This window comes from Sylvia atricapilla, chromosome 17 (assembly GCF_009819655.1).
Source record: "Sylvia atricapilla isolate bSylAtr1 chromosome 17, bSylAtr1.pri, whole genome shotgun sequence".
NCBI lineage: Eukaryota > Metazoa > Chordata > Aves > Passeriformes > Sylviidae > Sylvia > Sylvia atricapilla.
The window spans coordinates 10,132,533-10,146,776 of record NC_089156.1 but is presented as its reverse complement, the minus strand read 5'-3'; the positions used below and the strand labels follow the sequence as shown (position 1 = coordinate 10,146,776).

The 14,244-nt window shown below is 49.3% G+C and overlaps 1 protein-coding gene across 3 annotated transcripts in view; it reads right to left on the bottom strand.

Annotated features, from left to right (window-relative positions):
* The window catches only part of CORO1C (coronin 1C), a 48,947-nt gene that overhangs the window by 11,302 nt on the left and 23,401 nt on the right, over positions 1-14,244 (bottom strand). For all 3 annotated transcript variants that reach the window (XM_066331573.1, XM_066331574.1, XM_066331575.1), the window contains exons 2-3: positions 11,473-11,672; positions 1,451-1,573 (exon numbers count right to left, since the gene is read on the bottom strand). In XM_066331573.1, coding sequence (XP_066187670.1) covers positions 1,451-1,573; positions 11,473-11,672 — 323 coding nt within the window. The remainder of the gene's footprint in view (positions 1-1,450; positions 1,574-11,472; positions 11,673-14,244) is intronic.

Genomic DNA, 14,244 nt, shown 5'->3' with positions numbered 1-14,244 from the left:
AGGTGCAAAGCCCCAGGCAGCTCCACCCTAAGCCCTTCCCACACGGGTGCTGCCTCCAGGGATGGACAGGAAGCTCATCCCCACCTTGGGAAGTGTGGAGAACCTCCAGAGCCCAGCAGGAGGTGCAGATTCCTGCAGTTTGTGTCCACACCAGGATGGTGTGAGGGAGAGAGTGTGGATTTGGGATGGTGTGAGGGAGAGAGCTTGTCCACTTGGACAAGTGTTTGGACAACTCACAACTGAACTTTGTCAGTTTTTCTCCACAATTCAGTCCCTCTGGAGCCTCCCAACATATTTCTCATTGCACTTGGATTACAGACTTATTTTGCCTCCAAGGAGGCAGCTCTGGGCCTTCACTGATGCTCATATTTCAGAAACATTCCCAATGCACATTCCCCTTCTACATCCCAGTTGGAGGAACATTCCCGCATCCTTCCAAAGCTCAGTTCCAGCCCAGTAGTGAGCCTTGCAAACACAGAAGTTGTTGTTTTGTTTAATATTAAATATAGCCCATTTTGTTAACATGCTTCAGCTTCCAAGACTGAGAGATCACAGGCAAGAGCTGTCCCAGGAAAAGCCTCTTGGGATGAATCCCCTCCCAAACATTTTAACGATGAACAGAAGCAAAGGAATTTATCTGACATGATCTATAATAAGATTTCAATATAACATTCAGCCTACAGCATTTCTAAATATGGCCAAAGATCCCTGGAGTTATTTGGCATTATTTCATCTTCCAAGGATTTTCTTTCACTTATTCTGCTGTGTTTGCATGCACGGGATTCCACATCCGTCACGGAGCGAACCCGGCTGGGCTATCACTGAGTGAGAACAGGTCTCAACCCAAGGTTGGCAGGTGCAGAATTTGGGGTTCTTTCTATTTATTTACTTAAAAAAAGACTTTTTGACACTTGCTCAAAACTTGGAGGTACAGGGAAAATTTCAAGCGACTCCCTTAAATCAAGAGTTGAAGGAATCCTGGAACCTGCTGGGATCCTTCCCTTCCAATCCCTACCTCTTCCCAACACACACTTCTACATCCACTGGGATATTTGAGGTAAGGAACCACCTGTCTTCTCAAAGCTCAACAAATCAGAACGCTTCACCACAGACTGGCACTCTCACTCCTCTTCCCAAATATCAAACAAATGCCCAAGGGAAGGAAAAATGGAAGAAATTCTTCCCTGTTAGAGTGGTGAGGTGCTGGCAGAGGTTGGCCATCCCTGGAAGTGTCCAAGGCCAGGTTGGATAGGGCTTGGAGCAACCTGGTTTGTGGAAGCTGTCCCTGCCCATGGCAGGGGTTGGAATAGGACAAGCTTTAATCTGTTCCAGCCCAAACCCTTCCATGACGACTCTGCCGTCACTTCACCTCGGAACAGGAGGTTCCTGGAGACACCTCCAGGAATTCCAGCGTCCCTTGGCCAAAGCCCACCTCACAGGGAACACTCACCATGACAGTGCAGTCCTCGGAGCCGCTGGCGATGACCTGGTCATTGTGGGGACACCAATCGATGTCCAGCACCGGCCCCGTGTGGCCACACACCGTGGGGTAGGACTTGTCAATCCTGCCTGTCTGGAGGGAAGAAAGAGAAAGAGAGCTGTGATATCCCAAAGGAAGGTGCTTCCCAACCCTCTGTTTGCTCTTTCACATTCACAGTTCCATGAGATTTGAACTCATGGATCAGCAGAGGAAAATGACCAGCAGCTCTTCTCCAGCACCAATGAGCTGGAAACTCCCCATGGAGCAAAAAAGGATTCAAAGATCCAGAACAGCAGGGTTGTGATCCCACATCTCAGCAGCTGCTGCCACACCATCCCTTTTTCCATCTCAGCTTTTTGGGAAGAGCAAAGCTCTGGTTTCACCTATGCTTCCCAACAGAGATAACCAAAGACAATCAAGCTAAAAAGGTTATTGGAGGGCGTTGCTGCACTCTGAATTTACCAGGTTTCCCTGGTTTCTTAAAACAGAGAAATTTTGCTTGGGTGGGAAGATTTTAGGATGCAGTTGCACCGAGGAAAATACTCTTTTGAGGAATAAATATTGCCAACATGGTCTGTGACAGCTACCCCTGCTCCACATCTCTCTCTCCATGGCCAGAGGACAGAGGCCACCAATGCCAAGCTCCCTACAGGATAACATTTCCAAAAAACAGAGCTAACGAGCCACTTAAACCTGAACTGGGACAAATCCAGTGATACCAACCCAGCTGATGCTGAGACACCAGTTCTGCCCCTGGGTCTACATTTTGCTGAGGAGCCCCTGAAGATCCTGAAGCGCCTGATCCCCCAGCCCCACAACAGCTGATTCCACAATTCAGAATGAAAAGGAAAATCACTCTCATCATCCTTCTCTCTCTTGGCCAAGCCTTGCACACAAGGGAAGCAATATTTACACTACTGAAGATGCAAAGCAGTAGCAGCAGGATGAGGAGGAGACTCTTCCACAGCCACACCCCTGGTCCTGCTCCATGGGGTTTTGTTTCCAGGGAATGACCTTTTCAAGATGAGTGATGGGAGAAGAGACACGGAAGGGAGAGGTCTGGGATGGGGTCATCTTCTTTTGTGTTCAAACACGCAGAAGAAATGGCTGGAATTTCACTTGTGCCACTGGATGGTAACATTCCCCAACCTTGGAGGTGACATTCCTTAATTTATGCCTCCCACCCTGCTCCATGTGGGAGGCTGCTCCTATTCAAGGCTGATAACCAGAATAATGCTGGACACTGAGTTTTGAGGATGACTGACCTGGAGCCCCTCCACGAGCAGCAAAACAAGATGTAGATCCCAAAAGATCTCACTAGCTCCTAAATGGCCAAATTTAGGCTTCAAAAGGGAAAAAAGTCTCAGTGATTCAGTTGCTTTTGGAATTATTAAAAGGGGAAGAGTTGTGGATGAAAAGCCATAAACCTGCCATTCAAAAATTAAAGCCTGTGTAATCCCTCTTGGATGCCATAATGTGAAATAGGATTTAAAAAATTAATACACCCAACTGCCATGTAGAATTCATCCATTTTAATTTACCCAATTAAAAGGAGAACCATGCAGAGCACACGAACTGCAGAAGGCACATGACAGGCCACAGACAAATACAGACCTGAACTAAAAAGGAAAAATAGGAATAATAATGCAAAATGTCAGGGACTGCCTGTTCTGGCTTCCTGGCAGGAATCAGTAGGATCCTCCAGGAGGAGCCCCAGGTAACTATTTCCAGGCTGCACAGCACTTGTCGGTTCAGTTTTGGGCTTTTACAGTAATTTATTACTGTGGGGAGGCTGAAGAAAATTTAATTTGAGCTAATTAAACCCCAAAACTTCACCTTTCAGTTTTTATCATGATGAACCTGCACAGCCTGAGCAGGAGCAGCCAAGAGCCTGTGACAGCAGTGACACACAGGAGCTGCTTCCCACTACCTGTGATGGGGCTTGGCTCTTAAACCAGGATCCTGCACTTCCATAAGGAGCAGAGCTTCCAGAATTATGGAGTGGGTAGGACTGGAAGGACCTTTTAAGATCATCCAGTGCCATCCCCTGCAATGTCCAGGGACACCTTCCACTATCCCAGGTTGCTCTAAGCCCTGTCCAACCCGGCCTTGGGCACTTCCAGGGATCCAGGGGCAGCCACAGCTTCTCTGGGCACCCTGTGCCAGGGCCTCACCACCTTCACAGTCAGGAATTTCCTCCCAGTATCCCATCTAAATCTACCCTCTTTTATCTTAAAGCCATTTGCCCACATCCTGTCACTCCATCCCTTGTCTCCAGCCCCTCTCCAGCTCTCCTGGAGCCCCTTTAGGCACTAGAAGGGGCTCTAAGGTCTCCCTTGGAGCCTTCTCTTCTCCAGGGGAACATCCCCAGCTCCAAACCCCGTTTCCAACAGGGGGCAGACAGGCAGGATGGGGGAAAGGAGATGTTATTTAGCAGCAGTTGTGGGAAAGGCAGCAACCCCAAGCTTGTTTATCCACAAAGAATTATCAAACCAAGGAAGAGCAGGGGATGTCCCACACAGCACCTCCCTGGGATCTGGCAGAGGACCATCCCAGGGAGATGAAGAGCCCAGGAGCATCAACATCTTCACTTGGGCATGAGAGGAGAGACTCTGCTGCTCATCAGTCTCCAGCATTAATTCCAGAATCATTCAGGGGGGAAAGACCCCCAATATCACCCAACCTGTGACCAGCCCCCACCTTGTCACCCAGCCCAGAGCCCTGAGTGCCACATCCAGTCCTCCCTCGGCCACCTCTGGGGATGTACAAAAATGAGCATCAAACATCAAAATGAGTCTAAATAAGGACATAAAGGCGTTGCTGGAGGCCCCAGTGAGGCAAGCACGAGCCCCAACCCGTTGAGAGAAGCTCCTGCTCTGTGGTCAGAGGCACCAAACGGTTTCTGCAGAGCAGAGGAAACCACGGCTGTCTTTCTGTGCACATCCTGAGAGCTCGGCTCAGCTGCGCTTCCGAAAGTGCTGCATCCGCCCCTCGTCACTGACACCTTCACCAGAGACCCTGTGGGGACAGCACAGGACAGCCACCCACAGCACCTCCCCAGGGCTGACCCCTCAGGGTGAGCAATGGGCAGCTTTTGAATTCAGGGCTTTTATTTTACCACCTCTCAGCAGCGCTTTTGCAAATTCCATCCACCAGGTTCCTCCACCGGCAGCATTCCGCCCCCCAAATTCCTGGCACTGTACTGTGCTCAGGAAAGCTTGGAAAAATCAGTATTCCAGGGGATTTGCCAAAAGGGAAAGCCCAGGAAAGCTGCAGTAGGGTTATAAAAACCCACCAGGCTGCAAAAATCACCAAATCTCATTGTTTTCTACACGATTCCTTTCCAAAGCCACCAGAAAACCACGAGGTTTGGCAACGTGGTTGGCTGCTGGGTGTGCTTCCATGCCACTCCAATGCTCCCAGGTTTGGGGATTTATTTATTTATTTGTAAAATGTAAGCTTATAATTAGGAGAGGATTTAAAATAAATCTCAAGTGCTGATACACAGCTTAAAGTTAACTTCAAGAAATTAAATCTTTCTCATAATCCGTCGGGGCCGCGGTTCGACACATTCCTGGTAACTTTTGAAAACTGGAGCTGTATTTTATAAAATGTTGGTCAAAAAGGTGAATCTGAGGATTTTTAATAAAGTTGGTGTTGACTGAACACACACTCAATATTCAGGTGCTTCAGCAAGGGGTGAATTTGCCTTATTAAATTAATTTTCATAATTAAAATTAAAATTTAATGTAGTTCATGTATTCCAGATCAGAAAAAAAAAAGTTAAATCATCAGAAATATTAAACCTAGATCACAACAAAGTGACAGATGAGAAGAAAAAATATGATTAAATCCAAAAGGGATGGATAAGCAACACAAGAAAAGTGTTCCTAAAAGTAGGAGTTTTATGAATTAATTTGAGTGTCTTGTGATCGTTTCTCTGCCAGAAAAGGGCATTTGGTGGCAGGAAACAGCTCATGGATTATGGTAAAAATATCAGGGAGAACAGCTGCTTCCCCAGTCCATGGCTGTGCTCCTTGAAATCTCCATTTAAATTAGGGAAGTGGCATCGTGTTGCACAAGCCAAAGCAGCTCCCCCCTCATTCTGCACAAGTTTGAGGAAGGAAATCAGGTCACAACTGCAAAGTTTGAAACTCAAACCAACTGCACCTTTTCTCTGCTAGAGAAAATACTCCTCTTTGCTTTAAATTCTGGGTTTTCCTTTTAAAAAAAACCTCCTGAATTTCATCCAGGGAAGTTGAACTTCTGAGTGCTGACCCTCCATCTCTGGCTGCAGCAGCTGGGCCTGGAAGAGGCACTTGGGAGAAAACTGGGCTGAAATGGAAGGCCCAGCCCAAGCTCAACAGCCATCAGCCACCACACAGCCCAGTCCAGGCATCCAGAACTAATCTGGAAGATTAGGAAGTGTTATTCCCAAATGATCCACTGGAAAGTCGGGCAGTAAGAGACCACTGTGCTCTCCAAGAATCCCTCAGCAGTTCTCCCGTTCTCTCTGTCACCTTGGCAGCTGCAGGGCTGTGACATTGGATATTGGGGAAGATTTCTTCACTGGAAGGGTGGTCAAGAGACTCCCCAGGGAAGTCACCATCCCTGGGAGTGTTAAAACACAAGCAGCTGGGGTATTTTGTGATGTGTAGTGGGAATGGGGGCACTGGGTCAAAGGTTGGACTTGATGAGCTCAGAGGAGTTTTCCAACCTTAAGGATTCCGTGATTCTATGATTCCATCTCAGGCTGACACAGAATGGACACGTGCTGGCTTTAAAAGGGAAAAAAACCCAAAAAACCAATACAAACAGTCCTCACAGCCAACCCAACCTGCAAAATCCCATCACCCAGAGCTGGGAGTGCAGCACAGCTCCAGCATTTCCATGGATATCTGTCCCAGAAATAACATTACAATTAAAAAGGGACAGAGTAATTTTTTTTTTCCTTCTCTAAAACATGATTTCCAAAGCAGTTTATTCCCCTGCTCCTTCCCAACTGCAGGAAAGCCAAGGGGAATCCCAGAAGCTGAGGGCTCTGGATGAAGTGGTAAAACCCTGCTGCTGTTCAGAGGATGAGCAGAGCTGCTGGGCAAGGAGACAGGGATCCACAGGGATCATCCCCATGAGCTGGGAACAGATGATCCAGGGCTCCACCAAGTACAACTTCCATTTTCATTATCAGACAAAGCCTGAAAATTGCAGAGATACTTGTACAAACCTCTGACTGTAGGACAGGGGATGGAATTTGCTGCTTTTTTCCCTGGAGGAATGAGATGCATTAGCCCCTGTGCTGCCCTCTCTTCCCTACCACATTAGAACCTGATGATCCATTGGAATCAAGCTGGCAGTGATAAATATAAACTTCTTTTTATAGAGAAAAATCCAAGGTAAAATAAAATGACGAAATCCATCACACTCCCCCTAAAATGTCTGGAAAGGCTCAATAAACCCATCACAGCAAAAACCTCCCGATTTTATTTTACACACAGTTCAGAAAAGGATGATTTTCTTTCCCCCAAATCCTTCCTGGTGGAACAGCAATTGGGAAGAGCTGCTTAACAACTCTCATATGCCATGGATGAACACCAAGGCCTGTCACTTGCAGAACAACATATTCCTTGGAGAAGATCATTCCCGAGGTGTGCACGCCCCCACCCACATGCTAATTGCCTCTCAGGGCACCATCTGATTCTAGATCCTGCAGGAATGCTGCTGGTGTGAAGGGGGTGCAGGAAAGGATCAAGAAAATGGAAAATCTAATAAAAGCTATATCCAAAGGGGACTGAATAAACCTCTGGTAAAGGCCTTATGTAACACAACTCGCGGCTGAATGGCTCTTTCTGCATGAACTCAAACAAAAAGGAACATTTGCAGCAGGTTTTTCTGTGCAGATAAAAAATGAAGGGTTTTTGAGGAGGGGGAAAAGGAATTTTTTTCTCCAGTTCTGCTGGAGCACAGATTGAGCACCAGAACCACCCCCTGAATCCAGCTGCTTCCAAGTAATTCTGCCCAACGTATCAGGAAACCCAGAGAATTTTTATCTGGTGCCTTCCCAGTGTACCCAGAGCTTTCCCGGGGACAAGCCTCTGAGAAACCCAACTCTACAACCACAGCCCAGAACAAGGAGGGAAGTTTCCAGTTCTTTCCCTGGTGAGCAGAGTTAATGCTGATTACCACAGCTCTTATCACCTACACAACCCTGAGCGAGAGGAATTACAGCTTTTCCAAACTATGTGCCTCATTCCAACAGAGGCCAACCCTCCAGACCAAGCAACCTGTGGGAATTAAGATTGTCTGATGCTCAGCAGCTCCTGCCGGAGCATGGGAATGGCGAGCTCCTGGCAAAGCCCCTGCACATGTGCATGCAAGAAAACAGGAAGTTCAGACAAAGCATTTCCACAGCCAGCAAAGCGCCCGGGCTGCGGCTGATCCGAGAGCTGTGGGGATGGAAAGGGGATGCAACCCCTGTGTCGCCCTCTTGGTGGGGACAGGGTGGCCGGAGAGACCCTCAGCAGCACGTGTGGGCTGGGGACACGGGCGCACAGGGGTTAATTCACACACACACACACACACACACACACACACACACACACACACACACGGGTTACACCACGCACACACAGGTTAATGGACTCCTGCACACACGGGTTATACTGCGCACACATGGGTTATACCACGCACACACGGGTTAATGGACTCCCGCACACACGAGTTAATGGATTCCTGCACACATAGGTTAATGGACTCCCGCACACACGGGTTAATGGATTCCTGCACACACGGGTTAATGGACTCCCGCACACATGGGTTAACGGGGTCCCGCACACACACGGGTTGGGTTAATTCCCGCACACACGGGTTAATGGACTCCCGCACACACACGGGTTGGGTTAATTCCCGCGCACACATGGGTTAACGGGTTCCCGCACACACACGGGTTGGGTTAATTCCCGCGCACACGCAGGTTAATTCCCGCGCACACACGGGTCATACCGTGCACACACGGGTTAATGGACTCCCGCACACACGGGTTAATTCCCGCACACACACGGGTTAACGGGCTCCCGCACACACACGGGTTGGGTTAATTCCCGCACACACACGGGTTAATTCCCGCACACACACGGGTCATACCGTGCACACACGGCTTAATGGACTCCCGCACACACGGGTTAATTCCCGCGCACACGGGTTAATGGGGTCCCGCACACACGGGTTAATGGGGTCCCGCACACACACGGGTTGGGTTAATTCCCGCACACACGGGTTAATGGGGTCCCGCACACACGGGTTAATGGGGTCCCGCACACACGGGTTAATGGACTCCCGCACACACGGGTTAGCGCGTTCCCGCGCGCACGGGTTAATTCCCGCACACACGGGTTAATGGACTCCCGCACACACGGGTTAATGGGGTCCCGCACACACACGGGTTGGGTTAATTCCCGCACACACGGGTTAATGGGGTCCCGCACACACACGGGTTGGGTTAATTCCCGCGCACACACGGGTTAAGGCGTTCCCGCGCGCACGGGTTAATTCCCGCGCACTTGCCGCGCCGCGCCCCCGCCCCCGCCAATCAGCGCGGCGGCCGCGAGCGCTGCCATGGCCATATACGGTAAAAAGCCGCGGCCGCCGCAGTGCCGCTGCGGAGGGCGCGGGTGCGCGCGCGCGGAGGGGCGGGGCTTGCGGGGAGAGGGGCGGGGCTTCCCCGTCCGGCCGGTGCCCGCCCCCCCCGCTCCGCTATCCCGAGCACATGGGCGCGGGGAGCGGGGTCCCGGGGGGATCATCCCGCCCCAAAAACACCCCCAGGCTTCTCGCCCAGCCTCGGGAGGAACCAGCCCGGCAGCGACAAAGCCCGGCCGTAACAAAACCCTGTAATATCACTGAGAATTGGCAAGAAAAAGCACGTTAAGACGAGTAAAATCTCCCCTTTTTCTGTGCTCGCCCCGCACCAAGGGTCAGGCACATCCCGGGTAATTCCCAGTGAGCTGCAAAGTGCTGGGTTTGAGCAGCCACGATTTCATTATGGGATATGTTCCCCTGCAAAAATGCAGCAAGTGTATTTTTATGGCTCAATTTTAAAATCGCCCCAAACTCATGGCTGAAAATTGCCTTTTTTTTTTTTTTTTTCCTTGAATATAACAACAAGGATTTTGCTGCAGGGACCTTAATAAGTATCTGTGCTAAACAGGCTCAAAGAGAAATCCAAACGTTATTTAGGGTGTTGAAGGAACTGAAGGAACAATTTCATCAGCCCAGGCTATAAAAATAAATGCGGAACACAGGAACTGGTTAGAGCAGAGCCAGCAAAGCACTGCATTGCAAAAGAACGTGTCAGGCTGGGGGTGAGGGACGCAGCTCCTCCAGCTTCCCATGGAACCTCCTCAGATGTGGATGTTAAATGGCTGTGGAAGGCAGGAATGGAGCTCAGGGCACCAAGGCAGTGATGAATAAGAGGGTGGGAGGAAGAACAGAATGGCTGTGAAAATAACACCAAAGGTGGCACTTAAAAATACAAAAGGGCACCCAGCATTAGCAGGAATTTCTGCCAGGGACTGAGAAAACACAGAATCATGGAATCATTAATGTTGGAAACGCCCTCTGAGACCATTGAGTCCCAACTGTTCCCCAGCACTGCCAAGGCCATCATGTCCCCAAGTGCCACATCCACAAGGCTTTTAAATCCCTCCAGGGATGGGGACTCCAACACGGCTCAGGGCAGCTTGTTCCAATGCCTGACAACACTTTCCATGATGAAATTTTCTACAATATCCAATCTAAATCTCCCTTTGCACAACTTGAGGCCCTTCCCTCTGCGTCTATCCCTTATTCTTTGGGATCAGAGCCTGACCCACCCTGGCTGCCCTCTCCTGTCAGGGGAGTTGTGGAGAGCCAGAAGGTTCCCCCTTTTCCCCAGCCTGCACCCCCAGTTCTCCCTCATCAGATCTGTGCACCAAACACTGGGATATAAGAGAGGAAAAGAGGGATGCACATCCCCTGCCATCATCATCTGTGCTGTGATGCAGTTGAACGAGGAATTCCTAATCCAGGGCTGTGCCACCACGCGTGGTCCAGGCAGGAGGAGGACACGTGGCCCAAGGATGAGCCCTAAGCAGGGAAGGGCTGCTCATCAGAGCAGCAAACTGAGCTATTTTGGGTGGTTGGGGTTTGGCTTTGCTTAACACCATGGAGACATTGCTGCCTCTGCTCTGCCCTGGCCGGGTGGGAAGTTGTGCTGAATCCTGGGCACTAATTCTGTATTCCACAGGGCAGATCTGGAAGTGGAGCTGGGAAAGCAGCTCAGGGCTGATGACAGACTGAGGACAACTTAATCACAGGCTTAAGAGAGGAGTCTGAGGGTCACAGAGAAAAGGATGTTGCAAAAAAAGAATTTTGATCACAAGAATTTGCTGGTTAAGCATCAGAAAGAGATGAGAAGACTGTCCTCCAGAAGGTGGATGTGACTTTTCCATGCAGGACCAGGGGCAGCAGGAATGCCCTCTTGGAACTAGCTCATTCCTCTGCATCCCTCCAATATGGGGCTGCAAGGAGCAGTTGAGCTCAGGTGCATTCCTGAATTAAATCTGCAAGGAGCAGCTGGATTCAGATAGTTCCTGGTTTAACTCCCAAGGAGCAGCTGGGCTCAGGTGGTTCCTGAGCAAAGTGACAAAAAAAAAAGCCGAATCCCTGACAGTAGAAAAACCTGACTTGAGCGTCAAGAAGCTTCTAAAATACGATTCTACATGAAAAGTTCTGCCAGAATCGGCTCGGATGAGTCAAGCAAACAGCTTGTTTGTTGTGTTTAATGTACAGGAAGCATCAGACTGATTACAGACATTAAACACATTCATACATGGCACCACCGAGCAGCCGCTGTCACCACAAGCCGACACTTCCCAGCCTCCGTTACTCCCAAAGAAACGCCGGGATGTGACAGCACAGCCGAGCAGGTTAACTCAAAGCAGTATCCCAGCAGCACTTACCTTGTGCAGAGGCAGCACCAGGAAGGCTCCCCCACCGCTGGCATCCACGATGATGGCCACGAAGCGGGGGTTGACGGCGCAGAAGGAGCTGTCCCAGGTGACGCGGGACACGCGGATGTCGTCGTAGCACTGGTCGTTCTTCACCGCCTGGCCGAAGACGTGCCGGAATTTGCTCTGTCGTACCACCCGCCTCATCGTGTCTGCAACAGGAGTGCAAAAGGAGGAGGGTCACTTCCCAGGGAAAGGATGTTCTCATTGTCCTGGAGATTCCCGGACAAGGATCACAGTGGATTTTCTCATCAGCTACACGGCCACGCTTGCAGCAAGGCGGAAATACGGATTCGCTCGCTGTTTGTGGGATTTTGGAATGGTTTGGGTTGGAAGGGGCAGAATCCCAGAATGGCTGGGCTGGGAAGGGATCTCTGGAGATCACCCAGTGCAGCCCCCTGCCACAGCAGGGTCACCCAGAGCAGGTGACACAGGAATGCGTTCAGGTGGGTTTGGGATGTCTCCAGACAGGGAGACACAACACCCTTCTCTGGGCAGTTCAGTGCTCAGCCACCCTCCATGGGAAGAGGTTCTTCCTCATGTTCAGGTGGAATTCCACATGGTTCAGTTTATGGCTATTGCTCCTCATCCTGTTGTTGGGCACTGCTGGAAAGAGTCTGGCACCATCCTCTTGGCACCAAAGACTTCAAAACTCATCCCATTCCACCTCCTGCCATGGGCAGGGCCACCTTCCACTATCCCAGGTTGTTCCAAGCCCCATCCAACCTGGCCTTGGACACTCCCACCTCCACCTTAAGACCTGCCAAATTCTCAGCCAGCTTTCCCTTTTACTTCTTTTATTAACTAAAATTTCAGGGTATTTTGCATCCAACCCAACTGTACTTCCAGGGGGTTTTTACAGAATTTGCCAGTTAAGCATTAATTTCCCCACTGTAAATGTGTTCCCTGACTGCAGTAAAGGAAGTTCCTAATCCCAAAAGCAGTTTTTAGACAAGTCTCCACATATTTTCAGGGATAAATCTAGTCTTGGATTGAACTTGTTTACTTTCAAGTCAGACAGAGTCCAGAAGATGTAAATAAAAATGCAAGCTCTCAAAATCCGGTGTTCCTGTGAAGTGGTTCCACATGTTCCCTAGCTTCCAGTTCTTTCTTCTAACTCCAAAATCACCCTAAAAAAATGAGTTTCCTAGGAAGAAAGGAGTAATGGAAACAAGTTAATGACTCCAATTAACTTGGTGTGTCTGTAGCATTTCTTGAGAAAAATTATTTTCAAGAATGCTGGAGTTAGAATAGAGGGAAAGGGAATTGGTGTGGAAAATTCCAGCACCTGGAAGAAGACACAGGCAGAACACCAATTTTGGACTAGGGATACAACCTACAGAGTCTTCACATCTGGGAAGGGTTTTTCTATCATCCTAGACTTTCTCCTTCAGAGAAGAAGGAGCAGAAGAGGAGCTTGCATACAGCGTCTTGCTTTTATATATGGGAAAAAACACTTTTTGCCCCAGTCTCTAGGGATAGAAAAAAAAAAAAAAAAAAAAAAAAGGTGGGGGGAGCAAATAAAAATAAGCAGAGTCCATCTCCTATCTCGCCTCCCAGAAGGTCCCTAAGCACATGGAGAGGCTGGGAAAAACTGCTCAGTGCCTGGAGCTCCTCACTCCAGAGGAGTGAGAGACTGGGAATGTGGTTGTATCCCGAATCCCTGCTCCCAGGCTGTCTGCTGCAAACGTGATGAAAGCTCGGAGGGCTGTCTGTGACTGCAAAGGCTTCGCAGGGAAGCGCCGAGCGTTGATGGCTGTTTTGTAGTCTGGGAGGTTAAATAAAAAATTAACAACGACAAAAAGCAGGATAACTGCAGGGAAGAGCTCATCAGAGCCGGGAAATGCCACGGAATGTGTTTGAAGAGGAGGAAAATGTTCCAATTAACGAAACAGACAGCTCTGCAGTGAAACTCTCCAGTTCCGCAGAGATAAGGGAGAAGAAGCAGAGCATTTTTTCCACCAGAGCCCATTTGGGAATTGGCACTGGTGATTACCACAGCAGCTCAGCTGCTGGGACCTGTGCCACTGGAGCCACCCAGATTTGGGGTGAGTTTTGTGATGGAGACACCTGTCCCAGGTGTGGGGTGGAGGCCACCAAACACCGTCACACTAAATCCCACATGCTGGTGACACAGAGCCAAGCATTCCACAGTCATTCCCAGCCATGGAGAACAGGTAGGGGTTCCCCACAGTACCTCTTCCATACTGATATTTTAAAAAGGATTAAGAATGTTTAAGAAAAAAATAGGTTTTAAATGCAAAATTTTGGGAAGAACTGAGGTGTTGAAGGTGTCCACGGAAAAGAGCTATATGGAAATTTTTAATGCTTTCTATCCTATTAAAGCTGAACTTAGGCTCCCTCCTTACTTCCATCAGTTACTGGAATTGTGTAATGCACTTTCTGCCAATTGTTTCCCTCAGAGCACAAATCAAAGGCCTGTTCCACTCTGGACACATCCCGGAACACCAGAGTGTGATGGGAAGTCATAAACTAGGAGCTGCTCTCCAGCTCCAGCCGGCAGGTGAGAGCACTTAATAAAATCATAGAATAGTTTAGGCTGGAAAGGACCTTAAAGCTCATCTCATTTCACACCATGCCATGGGCACGGACACCTTCCACCTTCCTATCCAGTCTGGCTTTGGACACTTCCAGCACGACCCCAGCCTCAACCAAATAGCGCACAAAGAAAAGGTGAATTTCAATTCCAAGATGCCCAAATGA